General features: G+C 41.5%; 1 protein-coding gene across 1 annotated transcript in view; it reads left to right on the plus strand.

Moving 5' to 3' along the window:
* The first annotated feature begins 12,614 nt into the window (after positions 1–12,614).
* The window catches only part of LOC120563710 (steroid 17-alpha-hydroxylase/17,20 lyase-like), a 6,958-nt gene continuing 4,572 nt past the window's right edge, over positions 12,615–15,000 (plus strand). The window contains exon 1 of the mRNA XM_039808071.1: positions 12,615–12,740. Within this exon, the coding sequence (XP_039664005.1) occupies positions 12,669–12,740 (72 nt within the window). The 5' untranslated portion in view covers positions 12,615–12,668. The remainder of the gene's footprint in view (positions 12,741–15,000) is intronic.

Raw genomic sequence — 15,000 nt, forward strand, 5'->3', positions numbered from 1 at the left:
AGCATCACCCTGACCTCCATTCAGGTTATAGTGGCGGCGCCCTCTAGTGGCCACAGGAGGAAGTACTGTGAGCAAGAACAGGAGCGCCACATGTGTTAGGATACCCTAAATCAGGGGGTCAAACTCACCTTCACTGAGGGCCACACTGGAAAAGACGATCACAATAAGGGCCAGACATGTTGAGTTTACTGACATGCTTTTGTTTGAAGTGCCCATATTATGAAAAAATCACTTTTTCTGGTGATTTGGGGAGTTATTTTGTGTCTCTGGTGCTTCCACACACACACACACACTTTGATAAACTCCATCCATGGTGTTCTGAGTGAGATCTGGTTTCTGAATGTGTCCTGCCTTCAGTCTCCTGGTGAGCTGGTCAACATCTGCACGGCTTGTGACATCACTAGCTGAAACGAGCTGGCTAACCGCAACCGTTAGCTCGTAGCGCTAACGCTAGCATGCTACCTCGTTCTCAATAGCAAAGCACTGCTACAACACACACTAGTTCACCATAATCTCCAGAAGAACTACTTCCATGTGCGCCCTCATTTAGAAGAAGTCTCCCAGCTGATCCTGCCTTGGAACTGACTGAAGTTGGAGAAACAGCCTTTCTTTTACTGTCTATGGAGCTAGCTGACATGATCTACATCTGAGCTACTGAGCATGTGCGAGTGCAATCAAAGATAGTACAGAAGAAGAAAAGAGGTCTCACTCTGTAGCTAAAACAGAGAGCTGAACACAGGGTGAAAAGAGGAGCTGCAGCAATGTGCAGTACAACTAAAATATGGTGTTTTTTGAATATTAAACCATGTAAACCTATTCTGGTACAACCTTAAAATACAATTATGAACCTGAAAATGAGCAGAATATGGGGCGCTTTAACAAAAAAAAGAAAGTCAATTAACTTTGTATTACTGCATGTCTCATATAGCTTCCTCCCATACAGTTTGGTCGACATAAAACCCTAGAAAAGTCGGCAAAAAAAGTTTCTTAGCCATCGTAGAATTTAGCAAGTCATGAAAAACAAACATGAAAGCCACCCGGCTGACTCACCACAACCTGTTTCACAGCCTGAATATTTGCCTATATAATACCTGCTTCTGAGGGGAATTTGGGGTCTTAAAAGTCTGCAAATCGCTTAAATTCTGCACGGCAGTGTCAGCTACAATTAACGGTATGCTTCTCTTTGTCTTTTGTAATCGCTGAATTAGTAGCCTCGAGCTGACGCCACATCCGCTACGAAAACTAATAACCAGCCGGAGTAGCGTTTCTTTGTCACACTCCATACTACGAAATGGAGAAAGATGGATTTTGTAACATTTTTAGTAACATTTAGGGATTATATTCACCAGTTATTAACTAATCAGCGTATTTAACTCCTAATAGCATCGTGAGCATATGTTCCAGGTAGCAGCACACAGCCATGTTTAACTCCTAATAAGACTGTAGAGACATGCCTATAGGTAGCAGTACACAGCGCTATGTTTAACTCCTAATAAGACTGTAGAGACATGCCTATAGGTAGCAGTACACAGCCATGTTTAACTCCTAATAAGACCGAGAGACATGTCTATAGGTAAAGTGCATACAGCCATGTTTAACTCCTATCAAGACTGTAGAGACATGCCTATGGCAGCAGCATACAGCGCCATGTTTAACTATTACTTCAATAAGACTGTAGAGACATGCCTATAGGCAGTGCATACAGCCATGTTTAATACAAGACATGCTCATAGGTAGCATACAGCCATGTTTAACTCCTAATAAGACCGGGGAGGAGACCTGTAAGGAAAATATAAATGTTGCCTGTTTTATGTTGGAAAGAAGATGATTGAACAGTGTTATTACAGGTTTATCAGTACACAACCAAAGGATTGAGAGAATATGGGCAGAACTCAATAGTGTTGTATCTAGACACTTTATAAACATCTTTAACTTCATGGAGGAACAGGGTGTACGGATTCATTGAATGAACTACATTTATTTTGTCTGCATTATTTTTATTTACCAAGGATTGAAAGAGCAGTAACATAATTCATCAATCAATCAATCAATAGAACCACCATGACCTCTCCACACCAGGGGCAGACACCTCTCCAGCTGTGGCATTCAGGTGTCATTAATAATGCAGGAATCCATCCAGCTCTAAACAGCATTTTTGATGCTGATAACTACTATGGCATTGATGAAGAAGGGCCATTACCTGAACTTCAAACCAATAATAATGTTGTAATTCCAGACATAGATGTAACTATTAATGAGACCACAACTAACATTATTCAACAAGTAAACCCACTTTTGAAAAATGATGGGGACCATGGAATAGATGTTTTTCTTCACTTCTGTATTTTTAAAGGAATGACGCCGATATTAGAATTTATGAGTTAATCAAACTCCCTCAGAGAAGATAGCGATACATACCCTTTCTATCTCCGTAGGCAGTTGGAACGTTGTCTGACGGCTCCAGCATTAGCTTAGCCTAGTTAACAGATCCTGCAGGTACCTGGTTCCAACTAGCCTGCTGTCTGACTAGATTAAGTGACAGGTTAATTAACATGTTCGTATTTACATGTTGTGATTTAGAGAGTCACTAGCATGTACAAACAACATAATATGAGACACAGTCGTTTTCTAACAGTAAAACAAACCGGGAACTATATTCTCAAGACAGGCTTGCTACAGCATATATCACTCACCAAGTACTATATTCTTCCCGCCTGAATATAGTTCCCGGCTTGTTTACAGTTAGAAGATGGCTGTGTCTCATGTTACGTTGTTTTTGTACACGCTAGACTCTATAAATCACAACATTTAAATAGGAACATGTTGGTGTTATTTTGTCACTTATTCGAGCAGTAGGATTACTGGAACCATTCACCTGATGTTCTGTGCTGGCCTGATGCTGCTGGAGCCGTCAGCACGCACTGAGATGAGAAGGGTATGTATCGACTTGTCTAACTCTGGGGGTTACGGTGAATAAGCTAAATTCCCAATAAGTCGGTGTGTTCCTTTAAGTGAATAGCATAGGAGTTATGTTAAGGTTTGTTAAAATGTTTTCTTCACTTGTGCAGTGTATTCTGTGAATTAAAGTTTTGTTAAAACGTAAAACATTTTATGAAAAATAAATTAACATTTGGTAAAAAGTTTGGTAAAAATATGAAACATGCCGTTAAAATGTAAATATGTTTTAAAACATAGGCTGACTGAGTCAACTGAATCGTGGTGAAACTATATAAAATACATAAGTTATATTGCATACGGCATTCAGAAGTGAAAATAATAACTCTTGTTTGAAACTTTTGAGGAAAACACACACACAGGCAGAAACGTAGAGACAAACAGAGAAAGTGAGACACAGACAGAAACAGTTTTCAGAGCATGACATGTTCATGCCCCTGCCAAACCCATATGTGTTCCCTAATGCAAAGTCAAACTTCTCCTTGAACAGTTGGTAAGACACATGTAGTGGCAAGTTGATGCAGTTAACACATCTGTTGGCAAGAGGGAACATTGATGTAGAGAAGCCATCATCTCCTTTGTGAATGAACTGGTCAGATGCTCAAGTTGTGAAGGCCAATATCTTCTAGTTTGGATGGCCCTTCTTTATAAAAAAAAAAACATTATCAGTGGTAGTTGGTCCAATTAATATGTATGTGAATCATCTCTAAAGCAATTAACATCAGCTGATACTGAATAAATTGTCCAGTAAGAGTATTTCACTTCTCAAAACCAAAGCTGCCTAAAATCTGAATGCCTCTTATAGCAATTCATTTATAACAGGTCTTTCATCTTTCAACATTCGCAGGTTGCTTTGTGATAATGTTATGACTACCAAGAGAATAAAATAAAACAATGATACTAAAAAAACAGATGACCATTAAAACCATTAATTACCCTCTGCATTTTGGAGATAGTCCCTTCCAGAAAGTAACCACCATCTCGTCAGCAGCTCTCCTTTGTTGCTCCCTTCTGAGAGAGCGACCACGCTGAAAAGATCATCCACAGCTCATAGCAGAACAGGGGTCGAAAGCTGTCTGATGTCGTCCGATTTGGTCCTGAACCCAAAGAGTTTTCAGTCCTTCACAGAATCTGTACAAACAACATGGAATAATTGGCGCAATCCATAATTCAATTGTACACTGTCAAATTGTCCCTTGGGTTTATACAAACACAATAGATTTTGTGAAGCTAGTCTTACACCTTGTTGGTCAATGGTTAAAATTATGACTCCTTTTGAGATTGATCTGACTGTACAACAACTAACACTGAATACCTTTGAAATGGACTTTGAACTCTGTGGATGACCTGAAACATGACAATTTCAGCAGATCCCTGTCTCTTATCGACCGCATAGGCCTCAGACATCCTGCATTGGCCAAGTAGTCAAGCAAGGTGCATTTGACTTTTCAAGGTCCTCAAGGGTTGTACATTGCTACAATGCGACAAATAAGAGGGAAAATATGCTTTGCTGCTCGACACTTGTCCGCTGAATAGTGGTGGTATTCAAACTACAACATAATATGGAAAAAGTGGGCTGATAATTCTTTTCAAAAGGGAAAACAACAAGAGAACCTTTTAATGTAAACTAATTCAGTATAACATTCAAAATCTATCAACTGACCTTTTTGACTTTTTCCAAGAGTTCTGTGTCAGCTATGTCTGAGAGAGGAAGTTTGGTGGTGGACCGGCCATGTACCAAGCTCACAAGCAATGGCTTTGCCAGCAATGTATTACCAGTCCTCTCTTATAGCTGCAAAACAATGGCATAAAAGGAAAAAATAATATTGATAAATACCACATTTCGCGCAAACAAAAACTGGTTGTCAATTAAAGGCCGGTCTCAATGATGACCAGGGCCGGTTGACACAAACAAATAAAAAGCTAGGTGTAAAACATGAATGGAGAAGTGAGCTGCAATATAATATGCAATGCCAAGGATGATGTACATTTCCAATAACTTAATCTAATAAATTAAGCAATATAATTTTGCTTGGTCCAGGGTGAAAAATACTGACTTTTCCTTTTCAGTGTGACTATCCAAATTCAGAAAACTGGATTGTATAGTACCATACATGTTTCACAAGATGACAGTAGCCAAATTTCATGGGCAATGTGGGAATGTTGCAAATCAAAGTTTTGCACAACACATTCCTGCAAAATGTTTTATGAAACTGCAGAGGGATTTTAATTGAAAACAGATACAGAAAGACCTGATTTTGAATTTATCACATAATGCAGTAACTGTAACAGGGCAAACAGGGGCAGATTAAAACAACGCTTCATACTAAAAATATGCAAATATAGCAAATGTTTGTAATAACTCAGAAAGTAAGAGGAAAAAGAGGCATTGCACACCTGACATCGCCTGGAAGGTGCTCACCAAAGCCATCCCTGATGCGCTAAAACAGGCTGGTGTCCAGCTGGGTGTCTAGTCCTAAGGATCTGAAAGGATGTGTCCATGTTTGTGTAACCATGATTTTGGATCTTTTTGTTTGCAACACTACTCAGAACCAGCATACAATAAAACAGCCAAAAAAATATAGGAAATACATACTAAAATACTAACCACCACCCGCTATCAATATTATATACAGTAAATAATGGGTAGTGGTTATCAATATCAGTTATATTTAACCCATTAATATTCAGATTTTGTCAAATATATTCATGTAAACCAATTTTATCACTTCAAGCCCTGAACACTCTTATATACGCGGATTTCTCTCTGAGCCATAAATCTACCATGAAAAAACCACATGTCTGCCCTTCCCTTTAACACAGACTCATTAGATATTGTAGGCTGTGGACAGGGCATGGAAGGTTATAATTTGTCAACTGAGGTGACAATCGCAAGGTCAGAGTTCAGCAGCCACCTTGAAATGGGACTGGTGTTTCTGGAGTGACATAAATGTAACGTGAAAAGGGATATGCAATAAGGTCATTCCTTTTATGCGAAGATATAGGCGAGGCCGACACCTTCTCATTCATGTGTTTCTTATTTCATGACTATTTACATTAGATTCCACTGAAGTCATCAAAACTATGAATGATCACATATGGAATTATACTTAACAAAAGGTGAAATAACTGAAAACATGTCTTATATTTTAGATTCTTCAGTAGCCACCCTTGCTTTTTTGATAACTCTGCAAACCCTTGGTGTTCTCTCAATGAGCTTCATGAGGTAGTCACCTGAAATGGTTTTACCTTCACATGTGTGCCTCTCAGGGTTAATTAGTGGAATTATTTCCCTTATTAATAAAAAAGCAAAGTGGCGCTACTTTGAGAAATCTAAAATATAAGACGACATGTTTTCAGTTATTTCACACTTTTTGTTAAGTACATAATTACATATGTGTTCATTCATAGTTTTGATGACTTCAGTGAGAATCTACGATGTAAATAGTCATGAAAATAAATAATATAACGCATTGAATGAGAAGGTGTGCCAAAACTTTGGCCTGTACTGTAGATGAGAAATAAGCTAAGACAAAAAAGGGGCATACATAAAAAAGTGTAGTTTTATTTATAATCAGTATTTTTACTTAAGTACTTGACTCAAATACTGATGAAGGATGTATTTAATCACAGCAGTAATATGCAGTGAAGATCATCACTGGTAAATGTATTATTGCTTCCAGTGTGGGGCAGAAAATAACAGAGGATTTACAGACTGTAACAGTCTGTAACAACAGACAACAGTAACAACAGTCAGTAACATTAGTTTAAGATATGGCACTGTTCAAGTAAAACAAACCAATATGGCCAAATAACAACATTAGATTATGCTTGGTGTAACAGCAGTGCAGAAATGATGAAGAAACATTTAGTAGAGGAATGCTGGTTTGTGTATATTTATTGCTGCTAAAAAACACAAGAAGTGAAATGTTCCTACAGTCCTAAAAACATCAAGTCAATACACACCAGGTGAAGAACAGCTGATTTTACTACCTGCTGACGTACCACCACGTGAGGCACATTGCCGTATGTTACCATAGCAAACCACGCTACAAAACAATACTAAGTTAGCTGCTGGCACTTACATGCACCTAATTTGACAGTGTACCTATCTAGGCCCCCTGCAAGAACTATGCCAAGTTTGCAGTAGATCTGAGACTCTTAGGACCTTCGGGTATTAGGGTGGTAGTGAGCGGTCTGCGGTAGTGAGCGCATGTTTGTAGTGGAGACACAAACAGCTAACTGTTTAGCTCACTACCATGCCTTGTTGCGTTGCGTTGGATTAAACAATAATTTAGAAAAAAAAAACTATTTATAATTACCTTTCCACCTCGTGGCTGATGTCCAAGAGCTGAAGCGTTGCTCACACTGGAGCTGCAGTTGGCAGTGTCATGCTGCTGTGCTGTCCGGAGGGGAAAGTGACGCTATGTGACTGTCCAGTGTGTCGCGGCTTGAAGTTGCAACGGTTCTGATGGTCTCCGCTCGACGCAAGTACAGTGTGAAGTAACGCTGCTGCCTCGGTTAGGCTGCTTGCAGGCGTTGAGCAGACATTAGTGTTTGCGAACAATGTGGGCTGACGATCAACACGTGAATCGCGCTGTGAATTGCGCATTTTTGTTGAACGGAAGCCCTTCCGGTTTTACTGAAACACCTTCCGTTTTGACTGAAATGCCTCCCGGTTTTACTGAAACACCTCTCACACACTATATAGTGAAATCCTTTCACACATTATATAGTGAAAAAGCTCCATATAACCAAGTGAAACACCTCTCACACACTATAGTGAAATCCTTTCACACATTATAGTGAAATATTATATATATATATATATATATATATATATATATATATATATATATATATATATATATATATATATATATATATATATATATTGTGGCTATTCCTCAGGCTTTAGGCTTGACAGTCCGGCTAAGCCTGACACTCATTTGTCCGACATGCCTAAAAAAACCAGAGGGGACGGAGTCTTCTGTAGTAGCCCCCAAACTCTGGAAATCCCTCCCACCCCAGATCAATTTATGTAATACAATTATTAGTTTTAAATCAAATCTGAAGATGCATTTTACTCTCTATGCGTTAAATTCCTTTGATTCCTAATGTTTTTTTGTTTTTTTTAAGATTCAGAGCTATGAACTGAACTCATCTTTTTCTTTATCCTTTCGTATTTACAAATGTTCCATTGTTGTTTTATTCTATGTTACTTTATTTGATTCTACTTTGCCAAAATGTATTCATGGTACCTTGTTTACTTGATTAATGTATCTTGCGTAGGTATACTGTTTATGCCCTCCCCTGCTCTACCTGTAAAGCACTTTGGGTCAACTGTTGTTCATTTAAATGTGCTATAAAATGACTTGACTTCACTTTTGATAAAATAACAAAAAGGTCCACCTTTTGACAGATTAACTTGTTAGTTTAACACTTATTGGCTAAAATGTGTGTCAAAAAAGCCGCGGTTCAAAATAAGTAATTTCATTGGTTACATTTTCTTGTCGTGACCTGCTAATTTTAATATTCAAATGAGCCATGTGTTGATTCGCCATAACACGCGACCACCGTTGTCAATCAAGCTCTCTGCACAGAGAACGTAACATTAACTAACGCCGGTTGTTGGACTGAAATTTGAAAATGCTCATACTTATATGTATCTCCAGATAAAAACATTAAGAACAGTTTCTGTATGATGTTTATTAGACGCATGTAATCTGAATTGAAGGGCACGCTGTCATTAAGCTGTATCTTGTATATTTATTATTAGCTATGTGGTATGTGTATACCACCTTTATGTAATCAGGTGGAAAAGATAAAATAAGATATTCCTATATTTGTCCCACAATGGGAAAAGTCCAGTGTTACAGCAGCAAAGTGGATAGAGAAAAAACAGTATAACAAAACAGTAAGAGTAGGACAATAATAAATAACAAATAAAAACACTATGTACAAGAGAAAAACAGTAAGAATCCACAAACAATAGATAACAGAAATAGTAGCATCAGCAGCAGTTGCACATAGGCAATATATTGCACAGTGAATATGGAATGGTATTGCACAGTAGTTATTGCACATTGTTATTATATATAAATATTATATATATTCATTAATTATTATTATTGATGCCGAGCCACCATAGTGTCCCGTGGAAGCAGCATTAAAACATGAAAATATATATATAGAAGCCGCTTCAATTGTGATGTGTGAGAGCTTTTTAGTAGCGCTTATGAGAGCCGCTTCAGTAGCATTTATAAGCGTATTTCAGTATTGTGAGAGCCGCTTCAGCAGTGCTTTGATTATGAGCAGTTTCCAGTAGCCTATGAGAGCAGTTCAGGATCATGCCGCGGAGAGGGTCTCCAGTAGTATATATAAGACCGCTTCACCTTGTATGTGTGAGAGCCGCTTCAGTAGTGTATATAAGAGCCGCTTCACTTTTATGTGTGAGAGCCGCTATGCTTCAATTTGTATGTGTGAGAGCCTCAGTAGTATATATAAAGCATTTCACCTGTGTGAGAGCCACTCAGTAGTATATATAAGAGCATTTCACCTTGTATGTGTGAGAGCGCTTCAGTAGATATATAAGACATTCAACTTGTATGTGAGAGCCCTTCAGTAGTATATAAGAGCCTCAGTAGCCGCTTCAACTTGTAGTGTGAGAGCCGCTTCAGTAGTGTATATAAGACGCATTCCACCTGTATGTTGAGAGCCGCTTCAGTAGTATATATAAAGACGCTTCAATTTGTATGTGTGAGAGCGTTCCCCTTCAGTAGTATATATAAGAGCCGCTTCAACTTGTATGTGTGAGAGCCGCTTCAGTAGTGTATATAAGAACGCTTCAACTTGTATGTGTAGAGCCGCTTCCAGTAGTATATAGAAGAGCCGCTTCAATTTGTATGTGTGAGAGCCGCTTCCAGTAGTGTATATAAACCGCTTCACCTGTATGTGTGAGAGCCGCTTCAGTAGCATATAAGAGCATCAATTTGTATGTGAGAGCCGCCATACCACCTGTGAGAGCCGCTTAGTAGTGTATATAAGACATTCCACCTTGTATGTGTAGAGCCGCTTCCAGTAGCATATAGACTTCCCACCTGTATGTGAGAGCCCTTCAGTAGTATATATAAGAGCTTCCACTTTATGTGTGAGCCGCTTCAGTAGTGTATATAAGAGCACTTCACTTTGTATGTTGAGAGCCGCTTCATAGTATATATAAGAGCATTCACCTTGTATGTGTGAGAGCCGCTTCAGTAGTATATATAAAACCACTTCCACTTGTATGTGTGAGAGCCGCTTCAGTAGTGTATATAAGAGCATTTCCACCTTGTATGTGTGAGAGCCGCTTCAGTAGTATATATAAGAGCATTTCACCTTATGTGTGAAAGCCGCTTCAGTAGTATATATAAGAGACCTCACTTGTATGTGTGAGAGCCGCTATGCTTCAATTTGTATGTGTGAGAGCCGCTTCAGTAGTATATATAAAAGCATTTCACCTATGTGTGAGAGCCGCTTTCAGTAGTATATATAAGAGCATTAATTTTGTATGTGAGAGCCGCTTCAGCAGTATATATAAGAGAACTTCACTTATGTGTGAAAGCTGCTTCAGTAGTATATATAAGAGCGTTTCAACTTGTATAGTGTGGAGAGCGTTGATTTGTATGTGTGAGAGCGAAGCTATAGTGTATGCGAGAGGTAATTTTAATAATGTCCCTGACGTCCTCATATATATATACACACGCACGTACACACACATATACACACACACGCGACACACGTGACGCACGCGACGCGACGACGCACGACGCACGCACACTAATACACATATACACACATACACACGCACAGACACACATACATACGCACGCACACACAAGCACGCACGCACGCACACATATACACACGCACGCACACACACATATACACACACACGCACACACACATGTACATAATACACGCCACACACGCACACACATATACACACACACGTACACACGCACGCACGCACGCACGCATACATATACACACACACGTACACACGCATAATAAGCACGCACGCACACACATAAATATACACACGCACGCACGCACGCACGCACGCCACGCACTACCACAGACACACACACAAGCACACACAGACACACACACACACACACGTACGTACGTACGCACGCACGCACGTACACACAGACACATACACACAAGCACACATATACACACACACGCATACAGCAACGCACACACGCACGCGCACGCAACACACGCATACACGTACGCGCACGCACAAACAAACATACACACACACACGCACGCACGCACGCACGCACGCACGAACGCACACAAACATATACACACGCACGCACATGCGCGCACACATATAAACACACACGCACGCACACATATACACACACACGCACGCACGCATACACATATACACACACGTATACACACGCACGTACACATATACACACACACGCACACACGCACGCACGTACGCACGCACGCGCACACATATACACACACACGCACGCACGCACATATACAATAATAACGCATACACGTACGCACGTACGTACATATATACACACACGTACGCACGATAATTAAACACACACGCACACACGACGCACGCAACATATACACACACGCACACGCACGCACGCACGCACGCATAAAACACACGCACACACGCACGCACGCACGCACACATGTAAACAACACGCACGCACATATATACACAAGCACACAGCACGCACACATTAAACACGCACGCACGCACGCACACATATACACACACGCACACACGCACGCACGCACGCACACATATACACACACGCACACACGCACGCACGCACGCACACATGTAAACACACACGCACGCACGCACACATATACACACACGCACGCACACATGTAAACACGCACGCACGCACGCACACATATACACACACGCACACACGCACGCACGCACGCACACATATAAACACACACGCACGCACGCACACATATACACACACACGCACGCACGCACACATGTACACACACACGCACACACGCACGCACGCACGCACACATATACACACACACACACACACGCACACACACGCACACACACGCACACACATATACACACACACACTAGAGGGCGCCGCCACTACAAACATAAATACAGGTCAGATATTGTCCCGTCTCTCTCTGTCTCTCTCTGTCTCTCTCTCTGTCTCTCTGCTCCTCTCTCTGTCTCTCTGTCTCTCTCTCTGTCTCTCTCTGTCTCTCTTGTTTCTCTGTCTCTTCTCTCTGTCTCTCTCTCTCTCTCTCTCTCTGTCTCTCTCTCTGTCTCTCTTCTCTCTCTCTCTGTTCCTCTCTCTCTCTCTCTGTCTCTCTCTCTCTGTCTCTCTCTGTCTCTGCTTCGCTCTCTCTCTGTCTCTCTGTCTCTCTCTCTCTCTGTCTCTCTTTTTTTTTTTTTTTTTTTTTTTTTTTTTTTTTTTTTTTTTTTTTTTTTTTCCCCTTTTCTCATTTTTTTTTTTTTTTTTTTTTTCTTTGCTTCTGTCGGGGGGTGGGCTGTGTGTGGGCGGCTTTTGTCCTCGGCCCCCTTGCGGGCTTTTCCCCTCCCCTTCTCCCCCCCCCCCCCCCCCCGCCCCCAACGGTGCGTGCACGTTGGTGTGTTCAGCGCCACCTATCGCCCCGGCGACGCCGAGCTGCAGGAAGTGATGCGCTACAACGACGGCATCGTGCAGACCATCGCCGGGGGAGGACTGGTGGACATTTACCCCTGGATGAAGGTCTGTGTCTGTCTCTCAGGTCTTTATAACAGCCTGTCTGTCTCAGCCTGTCTCTGTCTCTCAGGTCTTTATAACAGCCTGTCTGTCTCTCAGGTCTTTATAACAGCCTGTCTCTGTCTCTCAGGTCTTTATAACAGCCTGTCTGAGTCTCTCAGGTCTTTATAACAGCCTGTCTGAGTCTCTCAGGTCTTTATAACAGCCTGTCTGTCTCTCAGGTCTTTATAACAGCCTGTCTCTGTCTCTCAGGTCTTTATAACAGCCTGTCTGAGTGTCTCAGGTCTATATAACAACCTGTCTGTCTCCCAGGTCTTTATAACAGCCTGTCTGAGTCTCTCAGGTCTATATAACAACCTGTCTGTCTCCCAGGTCTTTATAACAGCCTGTCTGTCTCCCAGGTCTTTATAACAGCCTGTCCTTCTCTCAGGTCTTTATAACAGCCTGTCTGTCCCTAGGTCTTTACAACAGCCTGTCTGTCTCTCAGGTCTTTACAACAACCTGTCTGTCCCTCAGGTCTTTATAACAGCCTGTCTGTCTCTCAGGTCTTTACAACAGCCTGTCTGTCTCTCAGGTATTTATAACAGCCTGTCTCTGTCTCTCAGGTCTTTATAACAGCCTGTCTGAGTCTCTCAGGTCTTTATAACAGCCTGTCTCTGTCTCTCAGGTCTTTATAACAGCCTGTCTGAGTCTCTCAGGTCTTTATAACAGCCTGTCTGTCTCTCAGGTCTTTATAACAGCCTGTCTGAGTCTCTCAGGTGTTTATAACAGCCTGTCTCTGTCTCTCAGGTCTTTATAACAGCCTGTCTGAGTCTCTCAGGTCTTTATAACAGCCTGTCTGTCTCTCAGGTCTTTATAAAAGCCTGTCTGAGTCTCTCAGGTCTTTATAACAGCCTGTCTGTCTCTCAGGTCTTTATAACAGCCTGTCTCTGTCTCTCAGGTCTTTATAACAGCCTGTCTGAGTGTCTCAGGTCTATATAACAACCTGTCTGTCTCCCAGGTCTTTATAACAGCCTGTCTGAGTCTCTCAGGTCTATATAACAACCTGTCTGTCTCCCAGGTCTTTATAACAGCCTGTCTGTCTCCCAGGTCTTTATAACAGCCTGTCCTTCTCTCAGGTCTTTATAACAGCCTGTCTGTCCCTAGGTCTTTACAACAGCCTGTCTGTCTCTCAGGTCTTTACAACAACCTGTCTGTCCCTCAGGTCTTTATAACAGCCTGTCTGTCTCTCAGGTCTTTACAACAGCCTGTCTGTCTCTCAGGTATTTATAACAGCCTGTCTCTGTCTCTCAGGTCTTTATAACAGCCTGTCTGCTTGTGGCTCTTTATAACAGCCTGTCTGTCTCTCAGGTCTTTATAACAGCCTGTCTGAGTCTCTCAGGTCTTTATAACAGCCTGTCTGTCTCTCAGGTCTTTATAACAGCCTGTCTGTGTCTCTCAGGTCTTTATAACAGCCTGTCTGTGTCTCTCAGGTCTTTATAACAGCCTGTCTCTGTCTCTCAGGTCTTTATAAAAGCCTGTCTGTGTCTCTCAGGTCTTTATAACAGCCTGTCTGTGTCTCTCAGGTCTTTATAACAGCCTGTCTGTCTCTCAGGTCTTTATAACAGCCTGTGTCTGTCTCTCAGGTCTTTATAACAGCCTGTCTGAGTCTCTCAGGTCTTTATAACAGCCTGTCTGTCTCTCAGGGGTTTATAACAGCCTGTCTGTGTCTCTCAGGTCTTTATAACAGCCTGTCTCTGTCTCTCAGGTCTTTATAACAGTCTGTCTGTCTCTCAGGTCTTTATAACAGCCTGTGTCTGTCTTTCAGGTATTTACAACAGCCTGTCTGTCTCCAAGGTCTTTATAACAACCTGTCTGTCTCCCAGGTCTTTATAACAACCTGTCTGTCTCCCAGGTCTTTATAACAACCTGTCTGTCTCTCAGGTCTTTACAACAACCTGTCTGTCCCTCAGGTCTTTATAACAGCCTGTATCTGTCTCCCAGGTCTTTATAACAACCTGTCTGTCTCCCAGGTCTTTATAACAACCTGTCTGTCTCCCAGGTCTTTATAACAACCTGTCTGTCTCTCAGGTCTTTACAACAACCTGTCTGTCCCTCAGGTCTTTATAACAGCCTGTATCTGTCTCCCAGGTCTTTATAACAGCCTGTCTGTCTCCCAGGTCTCTATAACAGCCTGTCTGTCTCCCAGGTCTCTATAACAGCCTGTATCTGTCTCCCAGGTCTTTATAACAACCTGTCTGTCCCTCAGTTCTTTATAACAGCCTGT

This window comes from Perca fluviatilis, chromosome 8 (genome assembly GCF_010015445.1).
Source record: "Perca fluviatilis chromosome 8, GENO_Pfluv_1.0, whole genome shotgun sequence".
Lineage (NCBI taxonomy): Eukaryota > Metazoa > Chordata > Actinopteri > Perciformes > Percidae > Perca > Perca fluviatilis.